General features: G+C 42.2%; 1 protein-coding gene across 1 annotated transcript in view; it reads left to right on the top strand.

Annotated features, from left to right (window-relative positions):
• The window catches only part of LOC130277428 (uncharacterized), a 125,422-nt gene extending 112,641 nt beyond the window's left edge, over positions 1–12,781 (top strand). Inside the window, exons 37-39 of the mRNA XM_056528098.1 lie at positions 2,802–2,930; positions 12,143–12,164; positions 12,581–12,781. Of these exons, the coding sequence (XP_056384073.1) occupies positions 2,802–2,930; positions 12,143–12,164; positions 12,581–12,641 (212 nt within the window). The 3' untranslated portion in view covers positions 12,642–12,781. The remainder of the gene's footprint in view (positions 1–2,801; positions 2,931–12,142; positions 12,165–12,580) is intronic.
• The last annotated feature ends 1,599 nt before the right edge of the window (positions 12,782–14,380 follow it).

Genomic DNA, 14,380 nt, shown 5'->3' with positions numbered 1-14,380 from the left:
CTCGGATTATAAACAGTATACATATCATTGTTGGTAAATGATGACCAACTATACTTTCCTGGCATCTGTATCCTGCTTCCTGGTATTGTATCCTTTTGACTAAGAAACAAGCGATTAAAGTCATGATTAGACTTAATTGAGTGGCTCGGCATTTCCTCCAATACAAATATCAGTCTATAATTTACACTTCTGAATTCATAAGAAGTCAAATGAATCTACAACATAATCCCTAAATTCCACCGAAAAACATCATAATGGAACATTCACTTTGGTTACTCAATGAAATTACCCTTGATACCTACTGGGCCACATTTACTATGGATGTTTTGCTACAATTTTGGCTCCTAATGTGCCAAAATTTTGGTATAGAGCAATTGAGAAACATTTATTATGCCGTGTGCGCCAAAAAGAACAGTAAAGTCCTCCTTGCTTAGTATGGTTAGTATGGAAACTTCAGAGTTAAAGGGTAGCTCCCACCATCCCTTTTTTTTTTCTTTCTGTCCCTGCCTATTGCCCATCTATCCCTAACCACCTCCCTGCCTTTATGTTTTTTTTTTACTATATTAAAAATGCTTTTTTTTCTGCCTGGTAGTGTGCTCACTACCAGGCAGACTTCCCCAGCAAGCGTGACATCACTGATGCCTGCTGGGGGGGTCCAACTTCCGCCCTTAGTTCAACTATACAGGGTGCCTCCAGCTGTTTCACCACTACAACTCCCAGCCTGCCCTGACATCTATTAGCTGTCAGGGCATGCTGGGAGTTGTAGTGGGGAAACAACTGTAGGCACCCTGTGGTGAAAACAGTCTCACCCGCAGCTGCCACACATCCCGCTCCCCCAGGCCCTGCCGCGCAACACCCCCCACCCTTCTCCCTCCGCCTGCCTGAAAAAGACATTCCGCTCCCCCAAACTCCATCACCCCCAGACCCCGCTGTGCAACACCCCCCTCCCTCCGACCACCCGAAAAAGACATTCCGCTCCCCCAAAGTATTGTAAGACCTCAGATCAGACTTGCCCATCCAGAGGTTCAGCGCAGCAATGAGTGTACACGCTGCCTCCGGAGGGCGACCCCTAGTGGCCGAATTTAAAAGTGATTTTAAACTTGTTTAAAATATCACTTTTTTTTTATTAAAGTATATTAGAGATATGTTGTAGTACTTAAGTACTACAACATATCAATTTTTTTACTTCATTACAGTGCCCATTTAAAGGGGAATGCCGCTGGAAAACATTTTTTTTTTGTTTTTTTTTTTAATGAACTGATGCCAGAAATTTAAACAGATTTGTAAATTATCTCTATTTAAAAATCTTAATCCTTCCAGTACTTAGCTGCTGTTTACTACAGAGTAAGTTCTTTTCTTTTTGAATTTCCTTTCTGTCTGACCACAGTGCTCTCTGCTGACACCTCTGTCCATGTCAGGAACTGTCCAGAGCAGGAGAGATTTGCTATGGGGATTTGCTTCTACTCTGGACATTTCCTGACATGGACAGAGGTATCAGCAGAGAGCAGTGTGGTCAGACAGAAAGGAAATTCAAAAAGAAAAGAACTTCCTGTGGAGCATACAGCACCTGATAAGTACTGGAAGGATTTTTAAATAGAAGTAATTTACAAATCTGTTTAACTTTTTGGCACCAGTTGATTACATTTTTTTTTTTCAGCGGAGTACCCCTTTAACGCTTCAATCCTGCCTTGGCTGTGGAGTGACACACTGCCCCCTGCTGGTGTGATGAGCCATCACATATCGCAGTCAGTCACCCCTCGTAGTGATACAAGGGACAGTAACAGCTTAGCTATATGTGTAGGACATCCTATGGCCACATGTGTTGCCTCTCATGGCTTCCAACTGGCATTTTTCCGCAGGATGATTCTCGTCCACACACAGTAAGGGTTTCCCAATAATGTCTCTTTCATGTCTCTGTCCGGTCACAAGACTGATCGCCAATGGAGCATTGTCTGCCTGCCAGTTTCAACAACCTGCAAGTGTTCAGGATCTACAAGCCCAGCTGTAACATCTGTGGGCAATGTGCTTCAGGATGCCAAACTAAACCTGTATGCCTCCATGCCCAACCGTATCTCGTCTTGTATCCAGACTAGTTGCAGATGACTAGAGCCTCCTTTCAATTGTACAGTTTTCCCTAATAAATTCATAGTTTTGCTCTAATAACTTAATATTGTGGTCTAGTATTGCAATATCATTACAATAACACATATAAAGTTTAAAGGGGTAGTCCGGCCCTCCGTCCACTGGGACCCCCCGCGATCTCCGTGCAGCACCCGCATTCTATGCCAGGCTGCTGCTCCAGTCTCGGAAACATCTGTGTTTCCAGGACTTGGTATGTGACTCCACGCCCCCTTGATTCATATCTATGGGAGGGGGCGTGATGGCTATCACGCTCCCTCCCACAGACATGAATGGAGGGGGCGTGGCACCATATCATGAGGAGGCATGGCATGACATCACGAGAGGGCACGGCTTCACGTCTCCGGTCCGGGAAACACAAAGGTTTTCCAGACTGGAGCAGCAGCCCTGCATAGCATGTAGGTGCTGCACGGAGATTGCGGGGGTCCCAGTGGCGGGCTCCCCGCGATCAGACATCTTATCCCCTATTCTTTAAATAGGGAATAAGATGTCTATGGCCGAAATACCCCTTAAATTGTATTTCAACAATGCCTTTTTGGTGCGTTATTTATTTTGCCAATAAGTTTATTTGTCCCTATATTTCCAGAGCTTAATAGGTTTACATTATAACATTTCTCTGTAGAATCAGTAACACATTCTTATATCTGTGTTTATCTATTTAGCAGAAGATAAAGTTGTGGATCTCCAGGAGGACCATGTTAAAGCAGCATTTATTATCGGCCTGGCCACTGCTATCAGTGCATTAATCTTAGCAACACTTTTTTGGTTGGTTAGCCGACGGTTGAAGAAAGGTAATAATTGTATATTTTCTATTATTTGTTATTATGTTAATACAAGCAGAATGTTACTAAAGATGGGATCACAAGGGGGCAGGTAAGGCTCCATATGGAGGGGGGAATTTTCAGCACTATATTAGGAACCATCCAGAGCAGGAGAGGTTTGCTATGGGGATTTGTTCCTGCTCTGGACAGTTCCTGACATGGACAGAGGTGTCAGCAGAGAGCACTGTGGTCAGACAGAAAAGAACTACACAACTTCCTCTGGAGCATACAGCAGCTTTGCTTTCGCCAAAAGAAAACAACATTTAAAATTGGGTAATCCCCAACCGCTTTTCTTGTCTGGGAGGGTCAAACTGGAGTACTTCATACGGTCTCTCCAACGACCCCATAATAGTTTATTTAGTAGGGCTTCAAGTCCTCTAAACCAATGGTCGGGAATCCATATTGGGGAGATCTCAACCCTCAAATATTTCAGTGATTCCCTCTTCTTTAATACTGACACCCCTCTAATCTTCGGGACTGTCCCTTCTGCTACTGGGTAAAGAAACAACTTTTCCCATTTTATTTTGGTCCCAGAGACCGCACCAAATTTTTTGACCAAAAGCATAACCTTTGGGAGCATCCATTCTGGATTATTCAAAAAGAAGAGGAGGTCTTTCGCATATAAGGATACCTTGTTTTCATTACCATTAATACCAAAACCCCTAATGTCCGGGGAGGCTCTAATAGCTGCACCAAGAGGCTCAATGAATAAAATAAATAAAATTTGAGACAAAGGACAACCTTGCCGTGTTCCTCTGGACAAGGGAAAGGACTCCGTAACTCTGCCATTAATTATCAAACTACCGTAGCTGTAGGGGAATTATATAGCAGTTTTATCCATCTAATTATATTAACCCCCAGGTCAAACTTCTCCAAAACCCTCCAAAGGAACCTCCATTCCACCCTGTCACGGCATCTAGTGACCGGATGCAAAGGAAGGGATGGCCTTCCATCTGGATGCCAGTACTCGTGTTAGATTATCCTGAATAAATCTTCCCTTTACAAACCCAGTCGGATCCACGTGAATCAGGTTTGGGATGATTTTTGTTAATCTAAATGCCAATATCTTTGCCAGGAGTTTTATATCGATGTTCATTAAAGAAATTGGTTTGAAAGCCGATGGGTCTAACACACCCTGTTCTTTCTTGGGGATCAATGTGATATTAGCCTCCATCATTTAGGGGGGGGGGAGTGCTGAACTAACAAACAATTCATTCAACACAATAAAAAAATATAAGTAATAGCACCCCCTCCCACTTTCTATAAACCTCCCAGGGAAGGGCATCTAGGGCTGATGATCCAGAAAAGGACTATAATGCCTGTTTTAATTCGTCCATCGAAATTGCCTGGTCTAGATATTCTCTTTGGAGATCATTTAACTTAGGAAGTGCCACTTCCTCTAGGTATGATCGTATGCAATTATCTGAGCAGTTTAATTCGGATTGATATAGATTAGAAAAATAGACTATAATGGAGTTCCATATTTCATCTTACCACCCATACATAGAAGTATGGAAAAGTTCACAATATGTACGCCATGTCCTTAAACATTACACCCTGGGGCATGTGGCAATAATGCGGGCTTTCATGATGAATTTCAGAAAGGAGAATTTGCTTACTTAACCTTCAGGCTTACCAAGAGTCCATATATGTGCTCACACTGGGGAGAGAGCAGGTTCCTCAGTGTCTCTGGATCCCACGCTGCCTCTGCGTCTGCTGAGGGGAGCTCACGTGACCGGGCCATGTCACATGGCTTTCCCCAGCCTATACGGTGCAGGAGCGTACTATTCTGCTGCACAGCGAGGGGGGGGCTCTCGCACCACCCTTCTCCTGCTCACTCCAGGAGGAAGGGGGGGCAGGCAGCTCCACCAGCTGAGTCTGCCCCTCCAGACACCTCGCCTGCTGCATCTCTGTGATCGCTCCAACACGAAACGCCATCACCCCTCCCCACAAGCCGGCCTCGGGGCTCCCCCGCGGCAACACTCCAGCGCGTGCCCTCTTCCCCAGTCCATCTCAGGTACTTAGCTCGCTCTTGGGCGCCTCAGCAGGGGGGAGGGGGGAGGTCCCGCAGCACATTCTACGGCATGACGTCCTCCGGCCTTCCTGAATGAGGATCTTGTTTTATGAATCATGGCAGGGAGCCAGGAGGCCAGGGATCAAATATGTTTTATCGTTAATTTAACCATCCTTTATTAAGAAGTTTTTAGTCACCCTTTAATCATTCATCCTTAATCATCTGATAACGAAACCTGTGCTCCTGATTCCCCGCCCCTTCACAATAACACAACAAACAACACCAATTGTCTCTTCAACTTTACTATATACTTCTTTCCAATAGTTATCTATCTCAGGGCAACTCCATAATATATGTATATGTCCTGCCTTCTCTCTTTTATATCTATCCTTTCTATAAAAAAAAAAAAAAAAAAAAAAAAAAAGCAGGCGTATAATAGATTCTATACACGATATTAAACTGTATTATCCTATAATTCAAATTTGGAGATACTTAACGTTTATTTCTCAGTACCATATCCCACCTTGTCACTCCTATAGGTCCGATCTCTTCCTGACATTGCTGAAAACTCCTATGTAATCATTTATTTTTACTTGACTTTGCCATGGCTGTTTATTCTTATGAAATATGTTTTTTTATTATTTTACCTTCCATTATTTTATTTATTATCTCAGGATATACTTAATATATGTGACCCCCTTTGCTAATTAATTCAAGGAAAGTTATTTTATACTATTATATTCCTTTAGATTAAATTCTTCTTTCAATTCAATCCATTCCATGAATTTACCTTTTATCCCAGACATCTTTTATCCAATCACATCCCCTATTATTAAACAGATTTATTTTCCCTAATTTGCTCACCTCGAGTATATTTATATTATCTTGTCTTGTTGCCACATCCATTATTCCTTTAATATTCATCTATTTCCTGAACATCCTCCATGTTTTAACCACATTAGAGCTTTCTTCCATTTACCCTCTTCTAACTTCCCTGATTCCAATAATTGTAAAATATCCATAAATACCCCATCAACACTGGACAAAAAAAATTCTTCCAGTCAATCAGGAAATAGATTTGTCCTGCCAAAAAGTACTTGTATATATCTTGAAATTCCATTCCACCATTTTCTTTAGTTTGACATAAATATTCCAATTTCATTCTCGTCCTTTTTCTGCCCCAGATTAGTGAGTTAAAAATTGAGATAATCTTTTTAAACAGTTTCATCTCACACCAGATTGGTGTCAACTCAAATAAATACAAAATCTTTGGAATCAGAACTGACTTAATATTATCTTTTCTGCTTTTGACAGATTTAGATCATTCCATATGTACGCCTTTTTTTCCATTTCCTTAATTCGTTTTAAAGTGTTTATCTGATGGTAATTTCCTATCTCACTTGATAAATATACCACTAAATATTTAAAATTTTCTCCTCTTTTTATTACCTTTCCATATGTTTGCCCTATAATTCTCTTCACCCGATGGCATGATGACCGATTTTTACCAATTCATTCCTAATCCAGAGAATCTACCATACTTAATTATTTCTATTACTCTCGAAGATCTTTTGGGGTCCTCAAGAAACAGCAAAATATCATCTGCGTACATTGTAATCTTGTCCCCTCTCTTCCCTGCCCCAAATCCCATTATTGTTGAATCCTCTCTTATACTAATTGCCAATGGTTTTATGACCATCGCAAAAAGCAGGGGAGAGAGGGGACATCCCTGCCTAGTACCCCTAGACAACACAAATCCCTTCGAACTCCTACCGTTTTTATTTATCTTCGCCGTGGCATCTGAATACATCAATTTCATTATTTTAATCAAATCACCACCCAGACCATAATTCCCTAACACCCCCCCCCCCCAAAGGAAGTCCCACTTTAACTGCATCCAGGGACCAGATGGAGCGGGACCCCCCTCCCTCACTTAACTGTATATTCGTAAGTACTCTATGAATATTGTGTTTTGTTGTTCTTTCAGGTATAAACCCACATTGATGTTTATTTAGTATTCCTGGGATGATTGTCTGTATTCTATTGGCCAAAGCCTTTGTTATAATTTTAATATCGGTATTTAATAGTGATATTGCTCTGTATAACTCTATTTCCTCCTCTTTCTTATCTGATTTTAGCAGTAATATTATACTGGCCTCGCTCATTGACTTTGGCAATGCTCCACTTTTCAGGGAGCTATTTATAACTCTTTCTAATGCCGGTATAAGAATTTCCCCAAACCTTCAATAAATTTCAAAGAGGAACCCATCCCCTCCTGGGGACGTATTCCCCTTATTGTTCCTAGGGTTTTATATAATTCACTAACCATTAAAGGGGTACTACCGTGCTGACAACTTATCCCCTATCTAAAGGATAGGGGATAAGTTGCCTTATCACGCGGGGTCCCGCCACTGGGGACCCCCACGATCTCGCACGCACTCTCATCAGGCTCCGGAGCGAACATCCGCTCCGGGTCTGATGACGAGGCCGGTGATCGTGACTTCACAGCTCTGCCCCTGTGTGACGTCACGCTCCGCCCCCTCAATGCAGGCCTCGCCCCCTGCCCCATAGACTTACATTGAGGGAGCCAAGACATCACTATACTCCGGCCCTGTGATCGGCCCTGTGATCGGCAGTCATCAGACCTGAAGCAATGTTCGCTCCGGGGCCTCATGCGTGCGAGATTGCGGGGGTTCCCAGCGGCGGGACCCAACGCCATCAGGCAACTTATCCCCTATCCTTTAGATAGGGGATAAGTTGTCAGCACGGTAGTACCCCTTTAATGGTCCGTTCAATGCCTCTAAATATTCCTCTGGAACTTTAGGCAACTCTATTCTATCCTATTAATTTTTTAATTCCTCCTCACTAAATTTACACTCTGATTTATATAATAACTCAAAGTTTATATCAAATTCTTGAATTATATCTTCGGGTTTGTTCTGTATCTCCCCCTTTCTATTTTTAATAGTCTGGATCCCCCTTGTTGATTATTGATTAAGGCCATTAATCTTTTATTAGGTTTCCCCATATTCATAAATCTCTGCTGACCTTTAAAGCTAGCTTTTTTTCTACTCTTCTCATTTAAATATGCTTCTAGTTTTTCTTGTTTGTCTCCCCAATCCTTTTTTCATCTGAGCAATCTATTATAAATGTTTCCTCTGCTTTTTTAACTGCTTCCATTAAATTTCTTTCTATCCTACTAAATAATTTTTTTCAATTCCAAACATTAGTTCTCCCTTTAGGAATGCTTTTCCCATTTCCCACACAATTTGATCTGAGGAAGTATCCCAGTTCATATCAAAAGATTCCACTAACTGTTGTTTTTTAACTCATTATCTAGTAATTTGAACCAATATGCATGTATTTTATTTATACCCACTACATTTTCCAGGCCTGTATCAATCTTAAAGGACAACTGCAGTGGTAAACATTTATATATGCCCATGCCCGGGCCTCAAAAATAAACAAAATAAACTCATACATACCTTCCTACGAGCCCCCGTTGGTCCGGCACAGGCCTCACCGTCCGGCAGTGCTGACATCATTCCACTTCCTGGGGACTGGGACGCCGCAGAGCCGTCAGCGTATCACCGGCCGCAGCGATGTCCCGTCCCGGCTGGTGATAGGCTGAGCCCACTGTCATGTAAGAAGCCGTCCAGAGCTCCTTACATGACAGTGGGTTCAGCCTTTCACAGGCCGGGACATCGCCACGGCCGGTGATACGCTGACGGCTCTGTGGCGTCCCTGTCCCCAGGAAGTGGAATGACGTCGGCACTGCCGGACCGTGAGGCCTGTGCCGGACCAACGGGGGCTCGTAGGAAGGTATATATAAGTTTATTTTGTTTATTTTTTAGGGTCGGGCATGGGCATATATAAATGTTTACCACTGCAGTTGTCCTTTAATGCTCAGTGGGGAGTGATCAGAAATACAGCAAGTGCAGTCATTTATCCTTTTAATCTTTATACTCCCTCGCTCATCACCAAGACACAAGTCTATACGAGACATGGTTTCACTGGTTTTGTTCCAACATGAATATATATTTTTCCCAGTGTTATGACTTCTCCATATATCTATCAGACCCACTTCATTGTAAAAATGTTTTAGAGGGGTTTGTCCATACATTTACCAGTCTTAACCTATCTATACTTTCATTCATCACACAGTTTATGTCTCCTTGAACGAACAGAGGAGATTCCTTTTTCCCTTGCCAAAACCTATAGTACAGTTACCTACGTATAGTAACCGAAGTATAGTTTTAAGATCATCGGATGTGTACAGCGGTGGTTTATATACAAATGCCAAAGTGCATATTTATTTCTCCAATTTCCCATATAACGCAACAAATATTCCTTCTGTGTCAATTAATTTATGATATAACTCCCATTTAACATTCTTATGTATCATAACTGTGACCCCTCTAGAACAAGGGGTAAAAAAAAGAGTGGTAATAGTGTGTATTTATTTTAATTTTAAATCTATATGTAGTTTCCTTCACTAAATGTGTCTCAAGTAAACAAATTATACCCGGTAAGGGCTTTTTAAAAATATCACATATAGCTATTCTTTTGTGTTTATCCCCTAAACCTCTTACATTCCATACCAATATGTTTGTACACATCATATCTTTCCTTTTTAATCATTGACAATTTCAGAGAAAAATGAAAAGTAGCGGGACGAGAGAGGAAGAAAAAAAAGGGGGAAAAAAATCACATAATTTACCTTTGTAAGACTTCCCCCTCCTTCCCCTGTTTGACATGTCCCAAAAACCCGACAAGTCCCTTTCCTAACATGTCCCCCCCCCTCCTTCCTCGCACCTCTGCCCATATTAATAACTAATCAGATTACTATTAACCATCTTGCCTTTTTACTCTTACTCATCCTATTTTAAACCCTTGATCATCCATCCAATTTGTTACTTCTTCTGGGTTTAAAAAAAACATTGTAGTGTCTTTGTGCACGATCCTTAATTTGGATGGGAATAAAAGGGAGAACCTAATTCCATTAAAATACAATCTTTTCTTTACTTCTCTAAAAGCCAGAAGTTTTTTCTGTGTTTCAGATGTAGGAAATGCCATTTTCTTGTTGTTATTAAACTTAACCTCTCTTTTCTCCCTCATTACATGTAAATTTTTTCCTTAACCCCTGCATTCAACAACTTTACCAATATTGTCCTAGGACTACTGCCCGGGGGCAACGGACGCATCGGGACCCGGAGTGCTATCTCTACGCTAAATGTGGAGGATAATTTATCCTTTCCACATTCTTAGGCTAACCATTTTTGTAGGAAGCCCACTGGGTCCTTACCCTCTGCCCCCTCTGGGAACCCCAGCAGCCTCAAATTTCCTCTTTTCAATCTGTCTTCTAACTCTGTTACTTTTTGCATTAAAAATGGATTCTCTGCATTTTTCTACCTTTTTTAATGATTGAATCTCATCCTGTAAATCTGACACTCTTTTCCATTTCTTTGCATCTTTCCCTAAGTTTTCTCATGTTCTCCCGGATCAGAGAGATATCAGACCCTATGCTTCCTATCTGACTAGCCAGTCCTTCAATGGTGGTGTTGCATTTGCCTACTGCCTCCAAAATAACTTTCATTGTCATAGTTGGACCTTCCTCTTCCTCCTCCAACATATTTTGCTTTCACAGCTTATTTTTTTGTGTTAATGTTGGTGAGGCCATATATCTGTCCATTCTCCCCAGATTTTTTTTTCCTTAACCGGACTAGTGGACTTCCTTTTTAGGAGGCATTTTTCCTCGATGTTTGTTATTAATTCACTTCCTCTGATACCTTTTACCTTACAAATTTACCGACCCCCAACAATACATAAAGGAGTCAGCCGTTATTATACCTTAAACAGTGCTCTTATATCTTTCCTACATCTGACAATCCACCCCTCTCCATTACCACACTCATATTGTTAATACATTTCTCCAATACACTCAGAATAATGAATTATCGGGTACTCAACTTTGCAAATATTAGTAAGTTATTAACACTTGCATACAAAGTTAGTATCAGTCTCTCAATCAATTATATCAGGATTAGTCCTTTAATACTCCTTCGTTTCTCAATTCTCAATAGGGGTCCATTTACCATCGTTTGTGCATAGAAATAACTTAAATTTTACCCATCGGTTATAATATATTATTTATGAATCTCTGATTTCCACAGTTACTTTGATGGAATTATTCCTTTGTTGTTAATTGGAAAAGTAGACTTTATCCAAAAAAAGACACAAAAAGGCAACAACATTGAACGCTCTCACCCATCCTGTGGCCCCTGCTGGCTGTTTCGTGCAGGATTCATCTTTGCTGCTCTGATCCTCCGTGCTCTCACCACGACTTGGGTCTAAGAAGAAGGTTCACCTTAGCCTGCACCTCCAGAAGAACTTGCCCTCTTTCTGTTTGGGGGTCTGTGTACTCACCACGGCCCCCCAACTCGACTCTGCAGCCTCATCTCTCTTTAACCAGGAGACCATCAGCCTCTCAGCTATCCCAGACTATTCCCTGTCCAGGAGCTTCCAGGGGTCTCTGTGCGCAGCCACCAGGTCCCTCTGACCCTCCGTATCAGTGACAGAAGCAGCATCTTAAAGCTGCCCACCTCGCTTTCCACTGTCAGCAATAGGCTCCACATCAGGCTCCATGTCAGCAACAGCAGCAGTCCCTCACAACTGCCCACCTCACCTCCGCTGCCGGTGACCCCCTCGGCGGCCGGTGACCACCCACCAAACAGTCTGCCAGCACGGACGAAATCAGTAGCCGACACCACGCCGTGTCCACGGGTCACATGTCAAGTGGCACTGACCTTCACCTTGCGCAGGGAGCAGGTAGGGCCAGAGTCTCCAACTCAAATGCGGGATGGAGCATCCAACAAAAGCCAGAACATCGCGGGCATCACATACTCAGCGGGCAAGGTGCGGGATGGAACCGGAAGGGGGGAGCCCAACTTAGCTTCCTGCCACCATGTTCCTGCCGTCAAAATGATGAGGATGAAGACATTCATTTTTAAATACCAAAATTCTATGATTTAGAAAGTGAAATATGGCCAAGAAAGCCCCATGTCTGCATACTTCCTACTTTATATTTATTATACTGTATAATTTTTGGTATTTACATTTATTGTTAGAAAATTAAATTAACACAATTTTACAATTTATTCTCTCTTAGATAAAAAGAAAAGCACAATAGGGTAAGATGTTTTATTTGTTCGACTCTGTAACTGAAATTGTAACTATCATTGCAGTATATTCCTTAAATGGTCACCCCTCTTTAATAAATACTCCACATAAATCCATACTACAAACAAATATAAGAAACTTTGTAATTTATCTGAGAAAAAATCATTCCTTCTCAACTACTGTATTGGGCTTCTTTATTCCTCCTTCTACTCCCTAATAAAAAATTATTCAGTGAAAACTGCTAAAATTTGTCTTAAGAGACTAGATGGACTAGCATTTCAGTGAGGGAAGACATTACAAGTCTAGTTTAAATGCTACTGTAGTGGATTAGTATGTACTAGCATAAAGACCTATATTGTAGTGGATTGATATGTAGTAATATAAGTGCTTATATTAAAATGTCTATTTTTCTAAATTGCATACTAAGATCCTCGTTGAGCGAACTGCGGCCTCCTCCCGCACCTTTATACTCCTTACCCCTCCCATAGAGCATTGAAGATGGCGCCCTCGAGCTGGAATTCGGAAGAGATAAGAAATGCTTATCTGAAGAAGAAATACGCAGAAGAAGTTTTTAACCAATTAGCTGCTTTTCACACCTAAATCACGTAACCTCCTGCACACGGCATTGTATAAAACTACCCTGTAGTTTCTTTCTAATTTAATAAAGAACGTATCATCTCAGCTGAGAATGTGTCTTGGTGGTCTTTCTAGCGTGTGCACCACTTCTGATAAAACTAATATGGAAGGGGGCAGATCTTCACTGGATAAAACCAGGATCTATTTCAGGTGGCACCCCAGATGGGACCCCAGGTTGTGAGCTAAAGGGCAGCCGCGAGAAAAAGTCTCTGGAGTAAACCAACGGCGGATACAGGGAGCGTGATCAACTCCAAGTACGGTAAGAAAATTCAGTTATCTTGCCTGTACATCTGCCTCCCTTGCTGGTCTACTTCTGTGACTTGGACGGCTGTTCTGCAGCCCCCAAAAGACAGGTAATATAGTTCTTGCCCGGAGTCAGTTTATCTCGAACCTGTCATAGTGATTATCTGCTGCCCGGTTATATGTATGTGTATGTTGTTTTAAGTAAGTCTGGCCAGTGTCTTAGGGACTCTGGGAGATTGAGTGGTAGCAACAAGACATCCCTTTTATCCCTGGTGGGACTCTGGAGGAGTCAGGGAACTGGGAAAACTACCATAATAACAAGACATCCCGTGATCCTAGTGGTACTCTGGAGGATTGATTGAACTGGGAGATTTGCACGGTCATTCCTCTGACAGCAGCAAGGTGGGCATGTCGCTCAGGAAGAGCGTCGGGATTCCACGTCACGATAGGTGACGGTGCAGGAAATTGACGCAGGATGCTGGGTACATTGATGCAGTAACTCCAGTAGGAGGAGCATCGGGTTGCGTGTCACACGCTTTGATAACGCGGGACTCCCGTAGTAACAAGACATCCCAGTGATCCCTGGTTATTGTTGTCTGTTAGTTATGTCATGTCCTAAATGTGTCACTGGATTAATTTCTGATATATAATGAGGATGGCTGGGTCTAGTTAGAGTTGAGAACTAAGTTTTGAGGTTACACTGTTAGGACACCATCTCATTACATCCCATTTGTCTGAAGTCCTGGTTTTCTGCCTTAACATCCACTATACAATTAAGGGGAGGGTGGAGCAATCTCTGAAAGAGATAGAGGAGGAAGCAATAACAAGTGGACACAGTATTGGGTAGTGTCCTTGTCACTAGGATAAACCAGAAGGTTGTGAGAAAGCTGAACAGGAGGGAGTCTGAGGACTAGGGTTCCAGCTAGGAAAGATGGGTGCACAGCAATTTAAACCTGAGAAAGGCACCCTAGCATGTGACCTGGTGACGGCAAGGGAGGGGGGAGAATGTGGCAAGCAGTTGAGTAAGTTGATGAAGGTATGTGGGTTGTCGTATACTGTAGGAGGGAAATTACAGGCTGAGGAATGGCGGAAAACCTTAAGGGACAAAAAAGGAGTTCTGGAAGATAATAATTTGCTGAAAGCAGCAGAGGCTTGGTATAATGTAGCCAACGCCATTAACAGAGAGAAGTGGATAGACCATGAAAGTGCAGGTAGGGAATCAAATTGTTTATGTGTATCATGAGAATTGTGATCATATGCCCCCATTAACCCCCGGTCACTACCGCCTTATTATGGCGGATTGCCGTACTGGGTGTGTCATGTCTGTGGCATCCAGAATCCCTAGTGA

Source organism: Hyla sarda, chromosome 6 (genome assembly GCF_029499605.1).
Source record: "Hyla sarda isolate aHylSar1 chromosome 6, aHylSar1.hap1, whole genome shotgun sequence".
Lineage (NCBI taxonomy): Eukaryota > Metazoa > Chordata > Amphibia > Anura > Hylidae > Hyla > Hyla sarda.
The sequence above is the reverse complement of the archived record's forward strand: the minus strand, read 5'-3'. Positions and strand labels throughout refer to the sequence as shown.